The sequence below is a fragment of the Geotrypetes seraphini genome, chromosome 3 (assembly GCF_902459505.1).
Source record: "Geotrypetes seraphini chromosome 3, aGeoSer1.1, whole genome shotgun sequence".
NCBI classification, from domain to species: Eukaryota; Metazoa; Chordata; class Amphibia; order Gymnophiona; family Dermophiidae; genus Geotrypetes; species Geotrypetes seraphini.
The window spans coordinates 248,425,337-248,443,385 of NC_047086.1; the positions used below are offsets into that span (position 1 = coordinate 248,425,337).

Genomic DNA, 18,049 nt, shown 5'->3' on the forward strand with positions numbered 1-18,049 from the left:
CCCGCCCTCGTGCGAGACGAACGCGTTCTCCATTCGCCAGCGAGCTGGTTCCCCGATGACGTCACTTCCCGTTTCCGGCATCTGAGACAGAGAGGTGTGTGCTTGGAAGGGGGGGTCGGGTCACCGAAGAGGAGGAAGCTGCGAGTTTGGTGGTGGGGGACCTCAGGTAGGAGTTTGACGGGAGGAGGAGGAGGGGGTTTTCAGGGAGATCACGGACAGGAAGGGGTTGACATGTTGGGCCCGGGGAGAGATGGCAGACCATGGGGGGGGGGGGGGGGGGGGGGGGGAGATCGGTCTCCGAATGCGTGTGACTTGGTATCCCTGGTTCTGATCTGCCATCGCACATTTTTGTGTACGGATAGCTTCGCATGTAACAGTGCTGCTGCATGGAGACGAGCTGGAAATGTATTGGGTGTTTTTCTGCAAGCTACCTGACCAGATCCAGAATTATGATGTCACAGGATAATGTCTTCAGGGCCATTTAGCAGCTCTGCTGACCATTCAAAGCATATCTCTACTGCTGTGAACTTGGGTTTAAAAAAACAGCGAGGAACCCAGAAAGCACGTTATAAGGAGAGCAGCTTCATTGTAAAAATGGAATATATGTTTTGTAAAAACACAAGAAGTGCCATGCTTGAGAGCAGCATCTTGTTTCCGACAGCGGACAGTCTGGGTGACTTGGAAGTACCTGGGAGATCTCTTTCCCTGTTGCTCTTTTCCAGACAGAGGAGCTGACAATTCTTATGCTTGCCTGGAAATTGCCAACTCCTATGATCCTGTCCTACAGCTATCGGGCCAAAGTTTTAGCAAAATCAACTTTTTGTGAGCTGCTTGTGTGCTGAGCAATAATTTGGTTTCATTTTCCTCTGGAAGGGTGATCCCCCATAAAGTAGAGTTAGCTTTATGCCATTATAAGGTGTTGTGATTTTTTTTTTTAAATGCCCTATAAACCATACATAACACTTTTAAGATGCTCACTTCTGTTAGTGCTATATGCAAATGCTGTCTTCAGCTTTGTGTTCTTGCTGCTGGAGGAGGAATGCATCTTCAGGTGAATTGCTTGAAATGCTAACAAGGTTTGCTCTTTTAAATATATGTGCTTCCTAACCTATCCTCCTTTTTATCCTAATACTACTTTTTAGGATGTTAAGTACTCCTAGGCTAGCAGTTAAATAGCATTTCTCCATGTAGAACAACTTGATATGAAATCAGCTTAACCCAGTTTCTATGCTGTAGTAGGTAGAACTTGTTCTCTTGATTTTTATGAGTAGCAAAATATGTCATGCACACAGAGGACTGAAATTACTGAGGTCTGTTCCATGGACAAATTTATAACTTCCATAAAACAGTCACTGTCAAAATGAATGAAAATGACGTGTGCCTGGCACTTACCAACACAAAACGCAGCCCTCAGATTGATCTATTCACTAAGCAAATATGACATCACCACTGCTTACCTAGACTCACACTGGCTACCTATACAAGCACGAATTCAATTCAAATTATACTGTCTATTATTCAAAGTAATAAATGGCACTGCCCCCACATATCTAAACAATCGCCTAAATTGAAACAATATAACTAGACAAAGAACTCAGACCCCATTTACCTACCCCCCATTCAAAGGTACTCAGCGCAAGAAGATGTATGACAACCTACTAGCGATGCAAGCAGCAAAACTGACCACCCCATCTCCAACATGCTGACAACAACGACCGACTTCAAATTATTTCGAAATCAAAACCCTGCTATTCAAAAAAAATTTATCTAGATATCAAAACACATCCCCTTGTCCATCCTCTCTCTTGTAAATTTCCCTTCAAAGTCTCTACCACTCTTGTAATTTTCCCTTCAAAGTCTCAATCATGTAAACAGCACCCTAAATTGTAATTTTCTTGGAAATGTCCAGTTATTTTCTTTTGCAATCCGCCTAGAACTGCAAGGTACTGGCGGAATAGAAGTCACTAATGTAATGTAATACTAAACGGAGATTAGCAGTACCATTTCTTCCCGTTCCTATAATTTTCCTGAACTGTCTTATTAAAAAGATTTGTAGTTTTATAACGATATGGAGGAAAAGAGCTCTTGAAGTTAGTTTTGAATGGGAAAAGCTTTATGATACCAGTTTTGTTGGCTATTTTCAGTGCTCCCTCCCACATTTTCAGCATCCTAGTGACTTTTACTAGTGTAGGTGTATGGCATGACCTCATTAATTGTGTCTTAACTATTCTGCATCAATAACTGATGATATAAAACTTTTGCCACTTTTCCAGTGACTTGTAGTTCAAAACCAGAGCCATTTAGCAGACACATCTAGCAGGCTTGTATTTGGCGACTGTGGAAATATGGGTTTACTAATAAATCTGACAGATTGTGAAGCATTGTGAAAAGTAAGTAGCTTAGCAGTTAAACTTTTTCTAATAATTTCTGGTAAGTGCTTTTAAATAATTAGGTTAGTTATGCTGGAATTTATGATAAAGTTATCTTAATTTGCACATAGTGTTAATCTTCTGAGCTGTTGAATCTTTCATGCCCTCTGGTGAAGCTTGGGAGAGGGAGCACTTTTGAACTATACAAATAGTGATTACAGATTACTTTATTTAGAGGACTGTATTTCTGTCATTGACACAAAATGGGAACATATCTTTAGTACATTGGTTCCTTAAAAGTTACCTTACCTTGTAGTTTCTGTCTGAATCTTTAGATTTCTAGCTCACTTGGAACGAGTGATGTCTGGGCTATGGAACCCTGAGCTAGCATTTCCAGCATCCCTGGGATTGGAGAAAAGGAATCATGGAGATCTTCATTTGATAACCTGTTCACTATTGGAGCTTGGTTTTATAAGAGGATTTTAAGATTGATGGTATTGCCAATGATGATGAAGACCTGGTGCTTCAATCTTTCTTTTGCCTTTTTAATGAAGCTTCTGATAAATAAAGGAAGCATGCTTGATTAGATTTACTGTATATGTATGATCATATGAAAGAGAAAAATATGTATGTGTGAGTGACATCAGTATTCCAGTCAGACTGTTTCTTGGGGCTCAGAGCAGTAAGCCTTTGGATCAGAAGCAGAAAGCATTTATTGTGATTGGTGAAAAGATTCTTGCTGTGATTTGTCTGCAGTAGTAATCTATTGGATCTATTGGGAAAGATATTCAAGGATCAATTTTACTGTGAGTTAGGTCCTTTTAAGGATGTGTTGAATTTTGTGGCCCTATGGAGCTCCACAAGTAAAACTGGCTCACAGGGGTGCTGGATAGTTGGCTTATTACTCTTGACAAAGAGGAGATGGAGGATAAACTACTTTTATGGAAAACTGGCAGAAATATAAGTTGGTTGCTTGGTTTTATAAGTTGTCTATTAGACAAAGCAGGAGTTCCTCATTCAAACTTGAAAAGGCAGAAAACCGCCATAAAAAATTGAGGTGCTCTGTGACTTTTTATTGGTGGCTAATGATCTTGTTTGATTTTTCAAGACAGAATTTATAAGGTCCAGACAAATTGTTGAAAAGTTTGGAGAGTGCTTGGGCCTTATTAGTAAGTAATGTAGAGGAGGGCTTGGGGGAAGAATTTTACTCAAGTACAGATTAGTGATAGAAGAATTTCATTTATTCATAGGTGACAGTTTATTGGGTTTTGGGTTCTTGGAAGCTCATGAATTGTGACTTGGAAGTAATCCCTCCCTATTTGATTAAGGGTAATAGTCCTTGGATAAATTTGCTATGTGAATTATTATTCATTGAGGGCTCTGCCTCTCCTGATTAAAACAGGCTGTTGTTAACTTTTTTTAAAATCACTTAGTATCAATGATTTACAGTTATGAGAACTGCCATACTGGCTCAGGCAAAATAATTTTCTAGCCCAGTATTCTGTTTTCATTGATGTTCAATTTAGATCACAAGTACTCAGCGAGTTCTTAAAAAGTATGTAAAAACATATATATATATAGCCATACTGAGTCAGACCAATGGTCCATCTAGCCCTGTATTCTGCTTCCAACAGTGGCCAATCTCTCTCTGTCCCTACATGAGTTCAACTTTTCTTCCTCTCTCCTCCACCCCTATTGGCAACATGTCTTCATCTCTCTCTCACTGGCCATCTGTCTTTCTCTCATTCCCTCCCTTGCTGCAAAGGGAGTGGGGAAAGAGAGAGAGAGAGAAATCCATAGTGCATCTCTCCCACCTTCTCTACTGCCACATCCAACATTTTTCCCTCTCATCATGTGCAGCATTTTTCACCACTGCCCACCAGCCCAATGCCCTTTTCTCCTTCTATCACTCCTCTCCAGCACCATGCCACATCTCTCCCTCCATCACTATGTCCAACATTCCTCCCCTTGTATCTCCTTCAATCTCCACCACTATATCCAACATTTCTCCCTCTTCTCCTTCTCTTCCCCATGCATCTCTACCTCATTCCTCTCTCTCTATGCCCAATAATTTTCCTCTTTCTTCCTTTCCCCATGTGCACCATCTCCTTCCCTCTCGCTCACACACTCATGCTCAACAATTCTCCCAAGTTAGTGCTTTCTTCCTCTCTTCCTTCTGTGCCCCATGTTCATGCCCCCTCCCTTCTTTCTGTTTCATGAGTTCATGCCCCCCTCCCTGCCTTCTATCCTTTGTCTCAAATTACCCACCCCCCCTTTTCTCCCTTTGTCCCACGATCATGTCCCCTCTCTCCCTTATTTGCTAAAATACACTTGCTCCTTTCAGGGCTGTCCAGTTGGGCTGCTCCTTCCTGGCTTCAGCAGCACATATTCACGTTGTGGGCAGCGGCTTTTACATACTGCCCATGGCTGACCCACAAGCCTTCCCACTGATATCAGCTCTGATGTCAGAGAGAAAGCTTCCGGAAGGAAAGAGGTCATGGGATTTCCTGTGGCGGCGGCAGCCCCATTGTGGCTGAAAGAGGTAACAGGTAACTGACCTGGAAGGCTTCAGCGGAAATGCAGGAAGGAGGACAAGGGATCCCCAGAAGCAGTGCTTCAGTGAAGGGGTGAATAGGAAGGAGGGCATGGGATCCCTGGCAGCGGTTGCGATTAAAGAGGAAGGGGAAGGGGCGCTGCCGCACACCTCTAAGGGTACACAAACCACATGTTGAGAGACCCTGCCCTAGAGGAGTGGGGCAATCTAATTTTCGAGGCTTCCAATGTTTTAGGCAATTTGCAGATAGAACTTTGATCCAGAGAAACTATCAAAGATCTTGATAAGTTTGCTGGTGCTCGATAACAGTCCTGTGGCTCTCATCCACTGTTAGCCGCCACAATGACACCAGGGCAGAGATCTCCTTCCCGCTGATAGTCTGACAGCCTATCGGTGGGAACCTATGTGGAGACCTGGATGCAAATCACAGCAGACCGCTGGGTGTTCGATATTTTTTGAGAAGGTTGCATGCTCGAGTTTGCCCTATTTATTTGTGACCTCTCTAGCAGGAATGCTGGAGAAAGAGGGCAAAGTACTGGCAACAGTACAATGTTTGATAAACATTCAAGCTTTAGGATCCATTCCAGCTGAAGAATCTGACTTGAGAAGATACTCCATATACTTCATAATGCCAAAGAAATGATTGGAGGATTGGAGACCCATTCTGGATCTCAAGGTGGTCAGTGCAACTTTGAAATTGCCACAGTTCCACATGGAGACAGTCCTCTCATTCATTTCAATTTTGGCTCCAGGGAAGTTACTGGCTTCTCTGGATTTAACGGAAGCCTACCTTCACATTCCCATCTTTCTGGAGCACAGGAAGTTCTTTGATTCCATGTGCTGCAGAGGCATTACCAGTTCTCAGTGCTCAGAGACGGTTGTAGTAGCAACGCATCTCTGCAAAGCAGGGGCTACAAGTACATTTGTACTTGGATGATTGGCTAATCAGAGTCTCGTCCCTAGTGGAGGAAGAGAATGCAGTGTCCAAGGTAGTTTAGGTGTTACAGAACCTGGGCTGGATTGTCAGTTTCTAAGAATCACTTCGTACCGAAACATTTTCTAGAGTACTTGGTATGTACTTCAACACAGCGGAGGGCTGTGTCTATCTTCCAGAGGCATGCAGACAGAAGCTTTGTGAACAAGTGCTCTGGTCCATGGCTGTGACCAAAGAGGTGGTCCTGTGGGTGAAGGCGCATAAGTGTCCCCTGCAGGATATGCTGTTCTGCTGTTCTCCTCAGACAGAAGCTCTCCAGAAGCTGCTACCTTGGACAACACAGGTACGGAGCAGCATGAGTTGGTGGCTCTTATCTGCAGTCACTATCGAGGGGCATGCCTCTCCATTTAGACTCTAATAAGAGATACCAACCTGACTGGGGAGGTCATTGTAGTGGGCACCTGTTGCAAGGACAATGGACTCCATCTCAAAGGAAGTGGTCCATCAATAGACTGGAAGTACGAGCTATATGCCTATATGGAGAGCTCCCTGCAGAGCAAAGCGGTCAGAGTCTTCTTGGACAGTGCCACGGAGGTGGCTTATGTCAATCAGTAGGGAAGGACCAAGAGTGCTTGAGCTGCTAGAAACAGAAGCCCAATTGTTGTTCCGTTGGGCAGAGGTTCACCTACAAGCACTATCGACGGTGTATGTACAAGCCGATTATTTCAGCAGATAGACTCTAGACCCGGGAGAGTGGTCGTTGTCTCAAAGAGCTTTCCAAAGCATTGAATGATGCTGGAGTTGACCAACATTCAACTAGATGGCCACAACAATCAACAAGAAAGAAGTATGCTTCTTCAGCCAAAGATGCGAGCCCAGAAGTGCTGGCTTGGAAGCCTTAATTCAGCTATGGCCAGAGAGGGAACTTCATGGTCTATGATAGGTTGAGTGATCCGCAGGATAGCAGACCACCCAGGAACCATAATCTTAGTAGCCTCAGATTCATCGTGAAGGCCTTGTTACATGAATTTAGTCTGTCTCCAGAGAGACGAGAGTACACCCAGAGCTTCTGTTTCAGTGACCAATTCTTCTAGAAGATCTGAATTGCTTTGGTCTTATGGCTTGGCTCTTGAGCGTGATGCGTAAGCATGAAGAGGTTACTTGGAGGTAGTTATTGCCACTCTCCTTAGAGCCAAAAAGCCATCAACGGTTTTGGCTTACACTAAGGCCTGAGAGATGTTTCAACTCTGGTGTGGTAAACAAGATGCAGTGGTATCTTGGTTTATGAGTGCACCGGTTTGCAAGTGTTTTGCAAGACAAGCAAAACATTTGCAAAATTGGTGCCTCGCAAACCGAGCTTGCCTCGATGTACGAGCGCCTCCTCCCGCGATCTGGCACCCCCCCTTCTGCGATCTGGCACTCCCCCATGCCGCGATCCGGCACCCCCACCCACCCGAACACTTCACTTACCCTCCATCTGGCACCCGGCACCGGCACCAACGCACAGGACATGCCGGTGCTGGTGCCTAAAGATCTGCAGTCCTTTTTGCTGGGCCTTGAGCATCTGCGCATGCTCAAGGCCTTCGAGTTCCTACTCTCTCCGAGAATCTCGGAGAGACTGGGAACTCGAAGGCCTTGAGCATGTGCAGATGCTCAAGGCCCAGCAAAAAGGACTGCAGATCTTCGGGCATCGTCATGTCCTGGGCGTTGGTACCGGTGCCAGATGGAGGGTAAGCGAAGTGTTCGGGTGGGTGGGGGGTGCCAGATCGCGTGGGGGATGCCAGATCGTGGCGGGGGGGGGGGGGTGCCGGATCGTGGCAGGGGAGATTCTGGATCATGCAGGGGGGGCCTTCTTGAGCGGGGGGAGCAATGCCGGTTCTCGGGGGGATAGAGCAGTGCTGCTGGCCTCGGGGAGTGGGGGGTGGGGGAGGGAACGAATCAAGCGAGTTTCCCTTACTTTCTATGGGGAAACTCGCTTTGATATACGAGCAATTTGGTTTACGAGCATGCTTCTGGAACAAATTATGCTCGTAAACCAAGGTTCCACTGTAATGTGAATTCTCTGAGGGCACCAATTTCAGTGATCCTAGCCTTTCTCAACTTGGGCTCAAAAAAGGGCTGGTGGTCAGCTCCTTCAAGGTTCAAGTAGCAGGTATTTGTTGTTTCAGAACCTCTGGGAACAAGGCATCTTTGGCTTCTCATCCAGATATAGCCTGATTTTTGAAAGGTGTTCTTCGATTACGCTTGCTGGTATGACAGACTTTTCCATCTTGCAACTTGAATGGTGTCTTACAAGGCTTGACTAAGGCTCCATATGAGCCTTTGCAGGAGATGTCATTGTTGGACCTCTCTGTTAAGACAAGCTTTTGCAAGAGATGTCATTGTTGGACCTCTCTGTTAGGACAGCTTTCTTGATTACTATCATGTCTGCAAATAGAGTGTCAGAATTGCAGGCACTTTCCTGCAGAGAACCATTCCTTAGATTCATGGAGGAAGAAGTTTTCATACGTACGGTGCTGTCCTTTTTTGCTAAAGGTAGTTTCAGGTTTTCATGTAAACCAGAAAGTCCATCTGCCTATATTCCAGCCCACATGATCAGAGAAAAAGGACAAAGTCCTGTGGCTGCTGCTTGTTCGCAGAGTGATTCTATAGTATCTCAAGGTTACAAATGAATTTCAGCTCTCAGATCATCTGTTTGTGCTATCCAGTCTAGAGAATGACACGGTGACAAAATTCATCACCGTTCCCGTTCCCGCAGATAACCGCGGAAAATAATCCCATGTCATTTTCTAGTGTCTATTTCAACCTTGGTCCTTCTACACCAGCAATCTTCAAAGCAAAGCTTGCGGGCCAGTGGTTGTGCCCAATTATACTCTGATTCTTCCCTCTCTCCTTAAAGAATGACATGAAGATGGTTTCCCGCGGTTATCTGCGGGGACGGGAACGGTGATGAATTTTGTCACCATGTCATTCTCTAATTCAGTCCTGCCAGATGGGGCAGGCTGGTGTTTAAGGTGGTTATCTCTAGATCAGGGGTGCATAATATGTCGATCGCGATCGACCGGTAGATCGGGAAGGCAACGCAAGTTGATCACGGAGCCCATCCCCGGCTCTTAACATTGCCTGCGGAAAGCAGCTGCCCATTTGGTGAGAAGCGTTGCTTCTTCATGGGCAGAAGCCTTTGCGATTTCACCTGAGGAGATTTGTAGGGCAGGTATGTGGTCCACTCTTCATACTTTAACTAAGTTCTACAGCATGGATGTTGCAGCACAGAGGGATGCTGTATTTGGGGCTACAGTATTGCAGGCAGGCTCATCTGTCACATCCTAGATTCAAGGGACTGCTTTGGTACATCCTACTCATCCAAAATGACACACCTATTGCACTAGAAAGATTAGGATCTTACCTTGATAATCTTATTTCTTGTAAATAGGTGTGTCATTCTGGAGCCTGAGCAGTAGTGGCTCGTGGCCTGTAGGGGGATATATCTATGGTACATTAATGGAATGGACAGTGCAGCACATGATGGTGCAGTATTTTGTGGAGTTTTCTACAAAACTGTCTGCTTTTCGTATGGTTCTGGGTAACTCTAGTTAGATACAAGCATATGTGCTAGTTAAGGCCATGCCCAATAGAAGCGTATGAAAAGTTGGTGAATAAAAATCTGAATATGGATGTAGCCAAGGCCAGAAAAACACACTACAGATTAATATTAAGGAAAAGCATAATAATATTCTCCTTATGTACTTTGCTATTAAGCCAGACCATAGAGGAAATGGATATATATAATACATGGAGGTATGAAATTGCCTCCATGACTCTCTCTCTTTCTGAGTCTTTGTTCAGCTTCCCACCTTTAGCCTCGTGGTTCTAATTGATACCAGATGTGCTTAAGGCTGGTTAGGAAGAACATATTAGACTTCATATTTCAAACTGAGATATAACATGCATTAAATATGAATGAAATACATGGTGTGGATCTGTGGATGAAAGGGGCCCCGAATGAACGAACAAATGATGAATGTATGAAAGATATATGAAGGAATGGTGTGTACTTAATTTCTAATATTTTATATATTTTAAAACTGAAGGAACACTAAGGAAAAACCCTAAGGCAACATCTGGAAATAGTTAAGTTGGAATCTGAGACGCTGCACTAGTCTCCAGTATAGGAAGGCTTCTGTGTGTATATCAGTGAAATTTAACACTGTCAGTTTTGTAAAGATCAGAGCAAGGGGGAACAGCCACTCCTTTCTCTGATGCTGATAGGGCCAAGAAATTTTCAGCAGGTTGTTTTACATAAACGAACAGTCTGAAATAAGCTTTGAGAGTGACAAAAAGAATATTAGATATGTAGTAAAATGTAATAATGTATATTCAAAATGAATGTAAACAAAAAATATAATTTCTGAAACTTTTATTCCATGTTAAAAAGAAGTTCTTTGTCCAAATTTAAGGACAGCCTCTGTTAATGGATTGGCTGACAAATAATGATGTCATGCAGGACAAAAGGTAAATATTGGGGAGCTACGAATTATTGGGTTGAGATCTTTATCAGAAGGCCAGTGTTTGGCAACTATAAAGACCTCTCGATGACGCAAAATTAACCTTTTGAGGTCCATTCTGACAATTAACGGAAATAATTATTTTAATAAAATTTGCATCATGTGTCATTTCTCATGTACTTTTTACACACCTAGAGCGAAAGCTAGCCGCTTATGGCTGCTTAGTACCCATGTGCCGCCATGCTCAAGCCCTGCTCTATCAGTTTTATGAGTCTGCTTACTGTCTCAAACAAGAATGTCGGCTCTCAGATTGAGGTTTTTTTCATGTCGATCTGACTATTGGAGGAGGAAGAAATGTGTAAGGGCACAAAAAGTGCTGGTATATAGAATTCTATAAATGTTTTTGCTGGTTGATATTCTAGTCTCAGAAATTTGTTGTTCTATGTAGTTTATTATTAATAGTTTTACTATACTTGTTACAGAGCAGAACAGATCTGTGTTTATCCCTATGTTTATCTTTATAGGGGCTATCGCCTGCTTGGGTACAAACTGAAGGGGGCAGCACAGTTCACTGAATAAAGAGGAGTTGAAAACTGATTGATACCATCTGCACAGCTTGCGGGTTCAGATTGAATACCACCCATCTGTCCAGAATGACACCTATTTACAAGGAAGAAAATTATCGAAGTAAGAACCTAATCTTTCTATCAGCAGAGCCAGCTTTCAGAGCATAATGAACTTCCTACAGCGTCATGATACCCTTAAAGGGGCCAATCACAAGAACTACTTTCTTTTTCTGTCTGCATCCTCTAGTCATGGGTATAACTAATCCCACTGGTCTGGTAGGACTAAAGGAAATATTATCAGATAGGACATACCGTAATTTTTCCTTGTCTCCATGCTAGATCTTTTTAGAAGCCTTAGTGAAAAGTAAAATCATTTTATATTCCTATTTTCATTTGCAAACAAATACTACTTCCTTGTGACCAGTATCATGAATAATTAATACAATATTTTAGCTAGGTAGTCCAACTTCCTTGTTTCTAATCATGTTGTTGATATTATAATATGACATGCACAGACTGATACTATGTATAACATCTGGCTAACATTTCTGTCTGTCAAAGGTCTGACCCCTGGTGGGGAAGGCAGCAAGATGAGCAGTCGTCGGAAACGTGGTGCTCCAATGAGAATGAATGATGAGACAAAGAAACTGCACTGTTGGAATATGCATGAAGACCGGAGGAATGATGAAGATCTAATGTTGGAGGAGTATGGCGACTGTGTTCCAGGCCCCAGTTCATCTGTTTCCTTTCTCATTGGAAATGACAGCACTGATGAGCATCTCATTCCAGCCAGTTCCAGCAAAAGGAAGAAGTCCATATGCCACTCAGCCTTTGGTGAAGATGACGACTTTTGCTCCCTTCTGACCTCTTTGACTGTTCAGCTAAACATTATGGTCTCTCCCTACCATTCATATGATGGCTGGAAAGCATTGCTGGGAGACTTGAGCCTTCAGCTTCTACCAGGACAATATCTTGCAAAAGATATTCAGCACTATAGTTACATACTGACTAGAACAGATTCAGGGGATCAGCTACAGATCTTAATCTGTCCAAAAGATGATGTCTTGGATGACAGTGAAAGAGTACTAAAATCATCATTGACTGGTCACATGGAAATGGTCTTGGTGGAGTCTTCCTTTAGTAATGAAATGTTAGAGGACCTCAGATGGCTGCAAAAAAAGAGAATAATAGGACTTTTTCAGAGACCTGGAGGACTTCGAACATTACAGGTATTTTTCAGTGACTGCTTCTTTAGGTATATTTTTAGTTTATAGTCTGTCTGTTGTTCATAAGACTGACCGATCTCAGTTTTTCTAGTTAGTGACTGAAAGTGATAACAATTTGGTGTTGACATATTCTGTTATAAGTACACCGAGTTTTCTTGTACTCAGTTTAATGTACAGCTTTGCTTCTGCCTGTATTCAAGTTCCCATTTATCATAATATGTTACTTGATGTACTTTTAAAAGAATTCACAGGAATTAATAGCATGACAAAATCCATTTTTGTCAAAGTCAGCAATTGGCAGGTACTTCAAGTTATTTATTTAATCTAATCTAGTTACTTATAACCCACTTCACCCAAATGAGAGAAGAAACATTTAAACCATTTCAAATCCAAATAAAAAACCTTTTTGTTTAAAGATGCCTTCGAGTAGCAATTGCTCCCTTAAAGACGCTGTCAAATAGCAACTGTATTCCTAACATAAGAACATAAGAATTGCCGCTGCTGTGTCAGACCAGTGTTCCATCGTGCCCAGCAGTCCGCTCACGCGGTGGCCCCCAGGTCAAAGACCAGCCTCACCTGTGTACGTTCCAGTTTAGCAGGAACTTGTCCAACTTTGTCTTGAATCCCTGGAGGGTATTTTCCCCTTAAACAGACTCCGGAAGAGCGTTCCAGTTTCCTAGCACTCTGGGTGAAGAAGAACTTCCTTACGTTTGTATGGAATCTATCCCCTTTCAACTTTAGAGAGTACTCTCTTGTTCTCCCTACCTTGGAGAGGGTGAACAATCTGTCTTTATCTACTAAGTCTGTTCCCTGCAGCATTTTGAATGTTTTGATCATGTCCTCTCTGTCTCCTCTTTTCAAGGGAGAAGAGGCCCAGTTTCTCCATTCTCTCACTGTATGGCAACTCCTCCAGCTCCTTAACCATTTTAGTTGCTCTTCTATGGACCCTTTCGAGTAGTACCATGTATGGTGACCAGTGCTGGACGCAGTACTCCAGGTGAGGGCGCACCATGGCCCGGTACAGTGGCGTGATAACCTTCTCCGATCTGTTCGTGATCCCCTTCTTTATCATTTCTAGCATTCTGTTTGCCCTTTTCACTGCTGCCGTGCATTGCATGGACGGCTTCATCGACTTGTCGATCAGAACTCCCAAGTCTCTTTCCTGGGAGGTCTCTCCAAGTACCGCCACGGACATCCTGCATGAGATTTTTGTTACCGACATGCATCACTTTACACTTATCCACGTTGAACCTCATTTGCCATGTCGATGCCTATTTCTCGAGCTTAATTATGTCACGTTGCAGATCTTCACAATCCCCCTGTGTCTTCACTACTCTGAATAACTTCATATTGTCCGCAAATTTAATCACCTCACTCGTCGTACCAATGTCAAGATCATTTATAAAGATGTTGAAGAGCACGGGTCCAAGCACCGAGCTCTGCGGCACCCCACTGGTGACGCTCTTCCTGTCCGAGTATTAATAATAATAATAACTTTATTCTTATATACCGCCAACAATCTTGCGACTTCTAGGCGGTTTACAGCAAAGAATATTGCAATGTACATCTGATAGTAACAGCAATAATGATAATAACAACAGTTATGTACTGTGGGGTCGTGAAGTACCTTGCGGTTTGCACAGGGTTGGAAGTTAGTGATTGGGGTTAACAGTTTACAAGAACAGATTTGGGAAGTGATTGCGAAGGGGGTTATTGTCCTTGTTCGTTGCCTAGGTATTTTGTGAACAGGTATGTTTTCAGGTGTTTCCTGAATTCTCCATAGTTGTTTGTGTGTGTAATTAGTTTATCTAAGTCTTTGCCCCATAAGGCTGCTTGATAGGATAGAAGTTGTTGATGGTATCTCTTATATTTGCATCCTCTGGCTGGTGGGGAGACGAATTTCAGGTGTAATCTTCTCTCATGTCTGTTGGTTGGGTATGAGAAGAGGTCTGTTATGTATTTAGGGGCTAGTCCTGATAGTACTTTGAAGCATAGACATCCCAGCTTGACATCCCAGCATAGACATCCCAGAGTATTATCCATGTCCATTCTCTGTTTCCTATGCTCCAGCCAGTTTTTAATCCACGTGAGTATTTCACCCTCGATTCCATGGCTTGCAATTTTCCGAAGTAGTCGTTCATGTGGAACCTTGTCGAACACCTTCTGAAAATCCAGATATACAATGTCTGTCGACCGGATCGTCCTAGTCTATCTGCCTGTTTACTCCCTTGTAGATGTGCAGCAAGTTCATCAAACAAGATCTGACTTTGCTGAAACCGTGCTGGCTGGTCCTCATCAGACCATGTCAATCAAGGTGATCAATGATGCGGTCCTTTATCAGTGCCTCTACCATCTTTCTTTGTACCGAGTTCAGACTCACCGGTCTGTAGTTTCCTGGATCTCCCCTCGAACCTTTTTTGAAGATCGGTGTAACATTCGCCACCTTCCAGTCTTCCGGAGTCTTTCCTGATTTGATCGACAGATTGGCTGTTAGTTGAAGCAGTTCAGTTATAGTCCCTTTCATTTCCTTGATGACCCTCGGATGGATGCCATCCGGTCCCAGGGATTTATCGCACTTAAGCCTATCGATCTGCCTGCATAACTCTTCTAGACTGACAGTCAATCCTGTCAGTTTCCCGTCTTCGTTTCCAGCATATAGCCTGATGGGTTTTGGTATGCTATGTATATCCTCTTTGATAAATACAGATGCAAAAAATGTGTTCCGTTTGTCGGCGATTGCTTTGTCCTCCTTTAGCACTCCCTTTATTCTATGGTCATCTAACGGTCCCACTGCTTCCTTCGCGGGTCATTTCCCCTTAATATATCGAAAGAACGGCTTGAAGTTTTTCGCCTCCTTGGCTATTTTTTCCTCGTAGTCTCTTTTGGCCTCTTTTACTGCCTTATGACACCTGCATTGATGTTGTTTGTGCTTATTCCAGTTTTCTTCCGTTCTTGACCTTTTCCATCCCTTAAACAAAGTTTTCTTGTCTTCCTTCACCCCTACAGTGAGCCACGCCAGTTCCTTGTTCTTTTTCCTCTTGGATCCCTTGTTGATACGCGGTATATATAGATTTTGCACCTCGGTGACTGTGTCTTTAAAAAGGGACCAAGCTTGCTCTAGCATTTTTACAGTGCTTATCCTCTTCTTAATCTTCTTCCCCACCATGTGTCTCATCTCTTTGTAATTCCCTTTTCGGATGTTCAGTGCCGTGGCCGTCGTTCTGGACCGATGTTTCGCCCCTGTGTCCAGGTCAAAGTAGATCATGTTGTGATCGCTGTTTCCCAGCGTCACTTCTACTTCTACACCTTGTGCCGGTCCTTGCAGTCCATTAGAATTAAGTCCAGAATTGCATTTCCTCTTGTATTTTCCTTGACAAGTTGTTCCAGAAACTTGGTCTCCCTAGCGCAGCCGGAGGTGCCTAGGTTCCAGTCTATCCCCAGATAGTTGAAGTCACCCATGATAACTGCGTTGCCTCCCTTGCAGTTGCATTTATTCTCATCCGTCATTTCTCCATCAATTTCTTCGGACTGCCCTAGGGGTTGGTTGTAGATGCCGATCTTCGTTTCCAGTCCATTTGTTCCCAGAATTTTGACCCATAGAGACTAACTTATCCGTGTTCTCTCCAGTAGATTCAGTTCCCTCTTTGACGTATATGGCAATGCATCCACCTTTTTGAGCCACTCTGTCTCTGCGATATAGTTTGTATTATGGTAGCACAGTGTCCCAGACATTTTCCTCAGTCCACCATGTTTCCGTGATGCCGATAATGTCCACGTTATCTTTTTTGTGCCATAGCTTCTAATTCACCCATCTTATTCCTTAGGCTCCTTGCATTCGTGTACATATACTTGAATTTGCGGCCTGTTCCTTTCTTGCATTTGCTTCCCTCTTGTATCCCTTTTGATCTGTCTTGACATCTCTTCTTTTGGACTTTTCCCCCACCTCTTGTTCTTTCCTTTTTAAATTTGTAGTTCTACCCCTGTTTTCCTTTTGTTCAAATCTGTCTGTTTGATCAGTTGTTCCTGATCTTGAAACATTGCTTTAAAGCTCTGAACAACTTAACCAACAACTGTTCTACCCAGTCCACAATGCAGCTTACTAACAGGCAGGGGCAGTGGAACACCTTTTTGTTTGGGAGGTGCCCAAGCTCCACCCTAGACCACCCATATAATAATAGTACTAATTGTAATGCAATTTCTTCCATTCATTTTTCATATACACAAAATATAATCTTATTAACAATATACAGTATAATGTTAGCCACAAAATTAAACTACACAAAGCATACTGTATGCAGAGAAAATTTTAATTAACTTGAAGGTCTGTTCAGAAAGTTCCAGAACAGTTTGAATTGTATGCCAATGGTAAGTTCTTTTGATTAGCGCTAAGCGGCATTGAATAGCTTGAAACCTCACGAGTAACCTCCTCTTTTCCATTTGTTGATATCTTTTTTTTGTCTCTGAGCTACAGCAGTTTTTGCGAAAGTGTATTTTCGTGATCGGCTATTTTTCATCATGTGTGACCTCATTGATCAGCGCTACCGCATGAAGTTCTGTTTTAAATTGGGTAAGACCGCTACAGAAACTTATGAAATGTTGAAAGTGGCTTATGGGGAATATGTCATGAGTCGTGGAAGGTGCTTTGAATGCGTCAGTGATGACAGTTCTTTCCCATCCATCTTACTCTCCTGACTTGGCACCTGCTGACTTTTTCTTGTTTCCTAAACTTAAATCCACACTGAAAGGAAAGCGATTTGACACCATTGAAGACATAAAGCAAAATTTAACACAGCAACTTCTGGCGATTCCTGAAGATGCATTTAAGGACTGAAATGGAAATAACATTGGGAAAAGTGTGTTTACGTAGGGAAGGGGAGGGTACTTTGAAGAGGACCCAATGGAATAAATTGTAAGATTGTTTAATTAATTTTTATAAAATCAGTCCTGGAACTTTTTGAACAGACCTCGTATAATTTATAGTTTTGCTTTTTTCAGCTACTGGATATGTAGCACAGCTTAGAAGGAACACAACTCCCCCTGGACAAGCGCCACTCTTAAAAATAAAAGGGTGGGAAACAGTAGGAGCACTTTTGAAGACAGCATGGAAGAACTCCTCTGTCTACCAACTGCTTCCCCCAGTACATTACATTAGTGACCAGTACCTCTGTTTCTGATGGTAGTGTGCATATTGTAATGCACTCCATGGAATTATGTACCAAGAAAATCAAAACAATGCAACAGAGAAATATTTGCAGTATTCTGGAAATATATGCAGCTACTTTAACATTTGGCTCTCGGTCAGCCTTAGCTCCCCAGTCCATCATCTTATTGTTGGCCATGTAAATGCTTTTGTTCAGCAGCACTGTAACAGAAATTTTGAGGTTTCTGGCAACTATTAAATTGATCTATCCATGTTTTTGCCAAATAGCCACCAGGCTTCAGCTCAGCTAGACTTTAATAAGAAGTTGAATTACCACTGATTAGGTAATATGTGTTATCTGAATTAGCAGTACCTAATAGAGCTGTATGTTGAGAACTAGGGAAGCCCCACCACTGCTCCCTGAAATCTTGGACAAGTCACTTAACCTGCCACTGAATCGGGTACAAAACTTAAATTGTAAGTTCTACAGAGACAGGGAAATAGCTGCAATACCTGAATATAACGTCTTGAGCTATTAATGAGAAAGGTGTGATCTAAATCCAAAATCCAATACCAGACATACTGTGAAGCAATACAAAGCAATATAAATGTCAATCAGGGCTTATAGAACAAGTCTACCACAAGTCACATAATAAGCACCTACTTAGAAAAACATAGCACCACTAACACTGCAGTGGGCACTAGATCATCAGTAAACCTGTCAAACAACTAAAGAAGGTCAAAATTAAACCTAA

General features: G+C 42.9%; 1 protein-coding gene across 3 annotated transcripts in view; it reads left to right on the forward strand.

Moving 5' to 3' along the window:
* The first annotated feature begins 16 nt into the window (after positions 1–16).
* SHPRH (SNF2 histone linker PHD RING helicase) overlaps positions 17–18,049 on the forward strand; it is a 299,247-nt gene continuing 281,214 nt past the window's right edge. Inside the window, exons 1-3 of one of the 3 annotated variants that reach the window (XM_033937310.1) lie at positions 118–166; positions 10,887–11,049; positions 11,490–12,157. In XM_033937310.1, coding sequence (XP_033793201.1) covers positions 11,016–11,049; positions 11,490–12,157 — 702 coding nt within the window. In that variant the 5' untranslated portion in view covers positions 118–166; positions 10,887–11,015. The other 2 variants (XM_033937312.1, XM_033937311.1) reach the window with 2 other exon arrangements.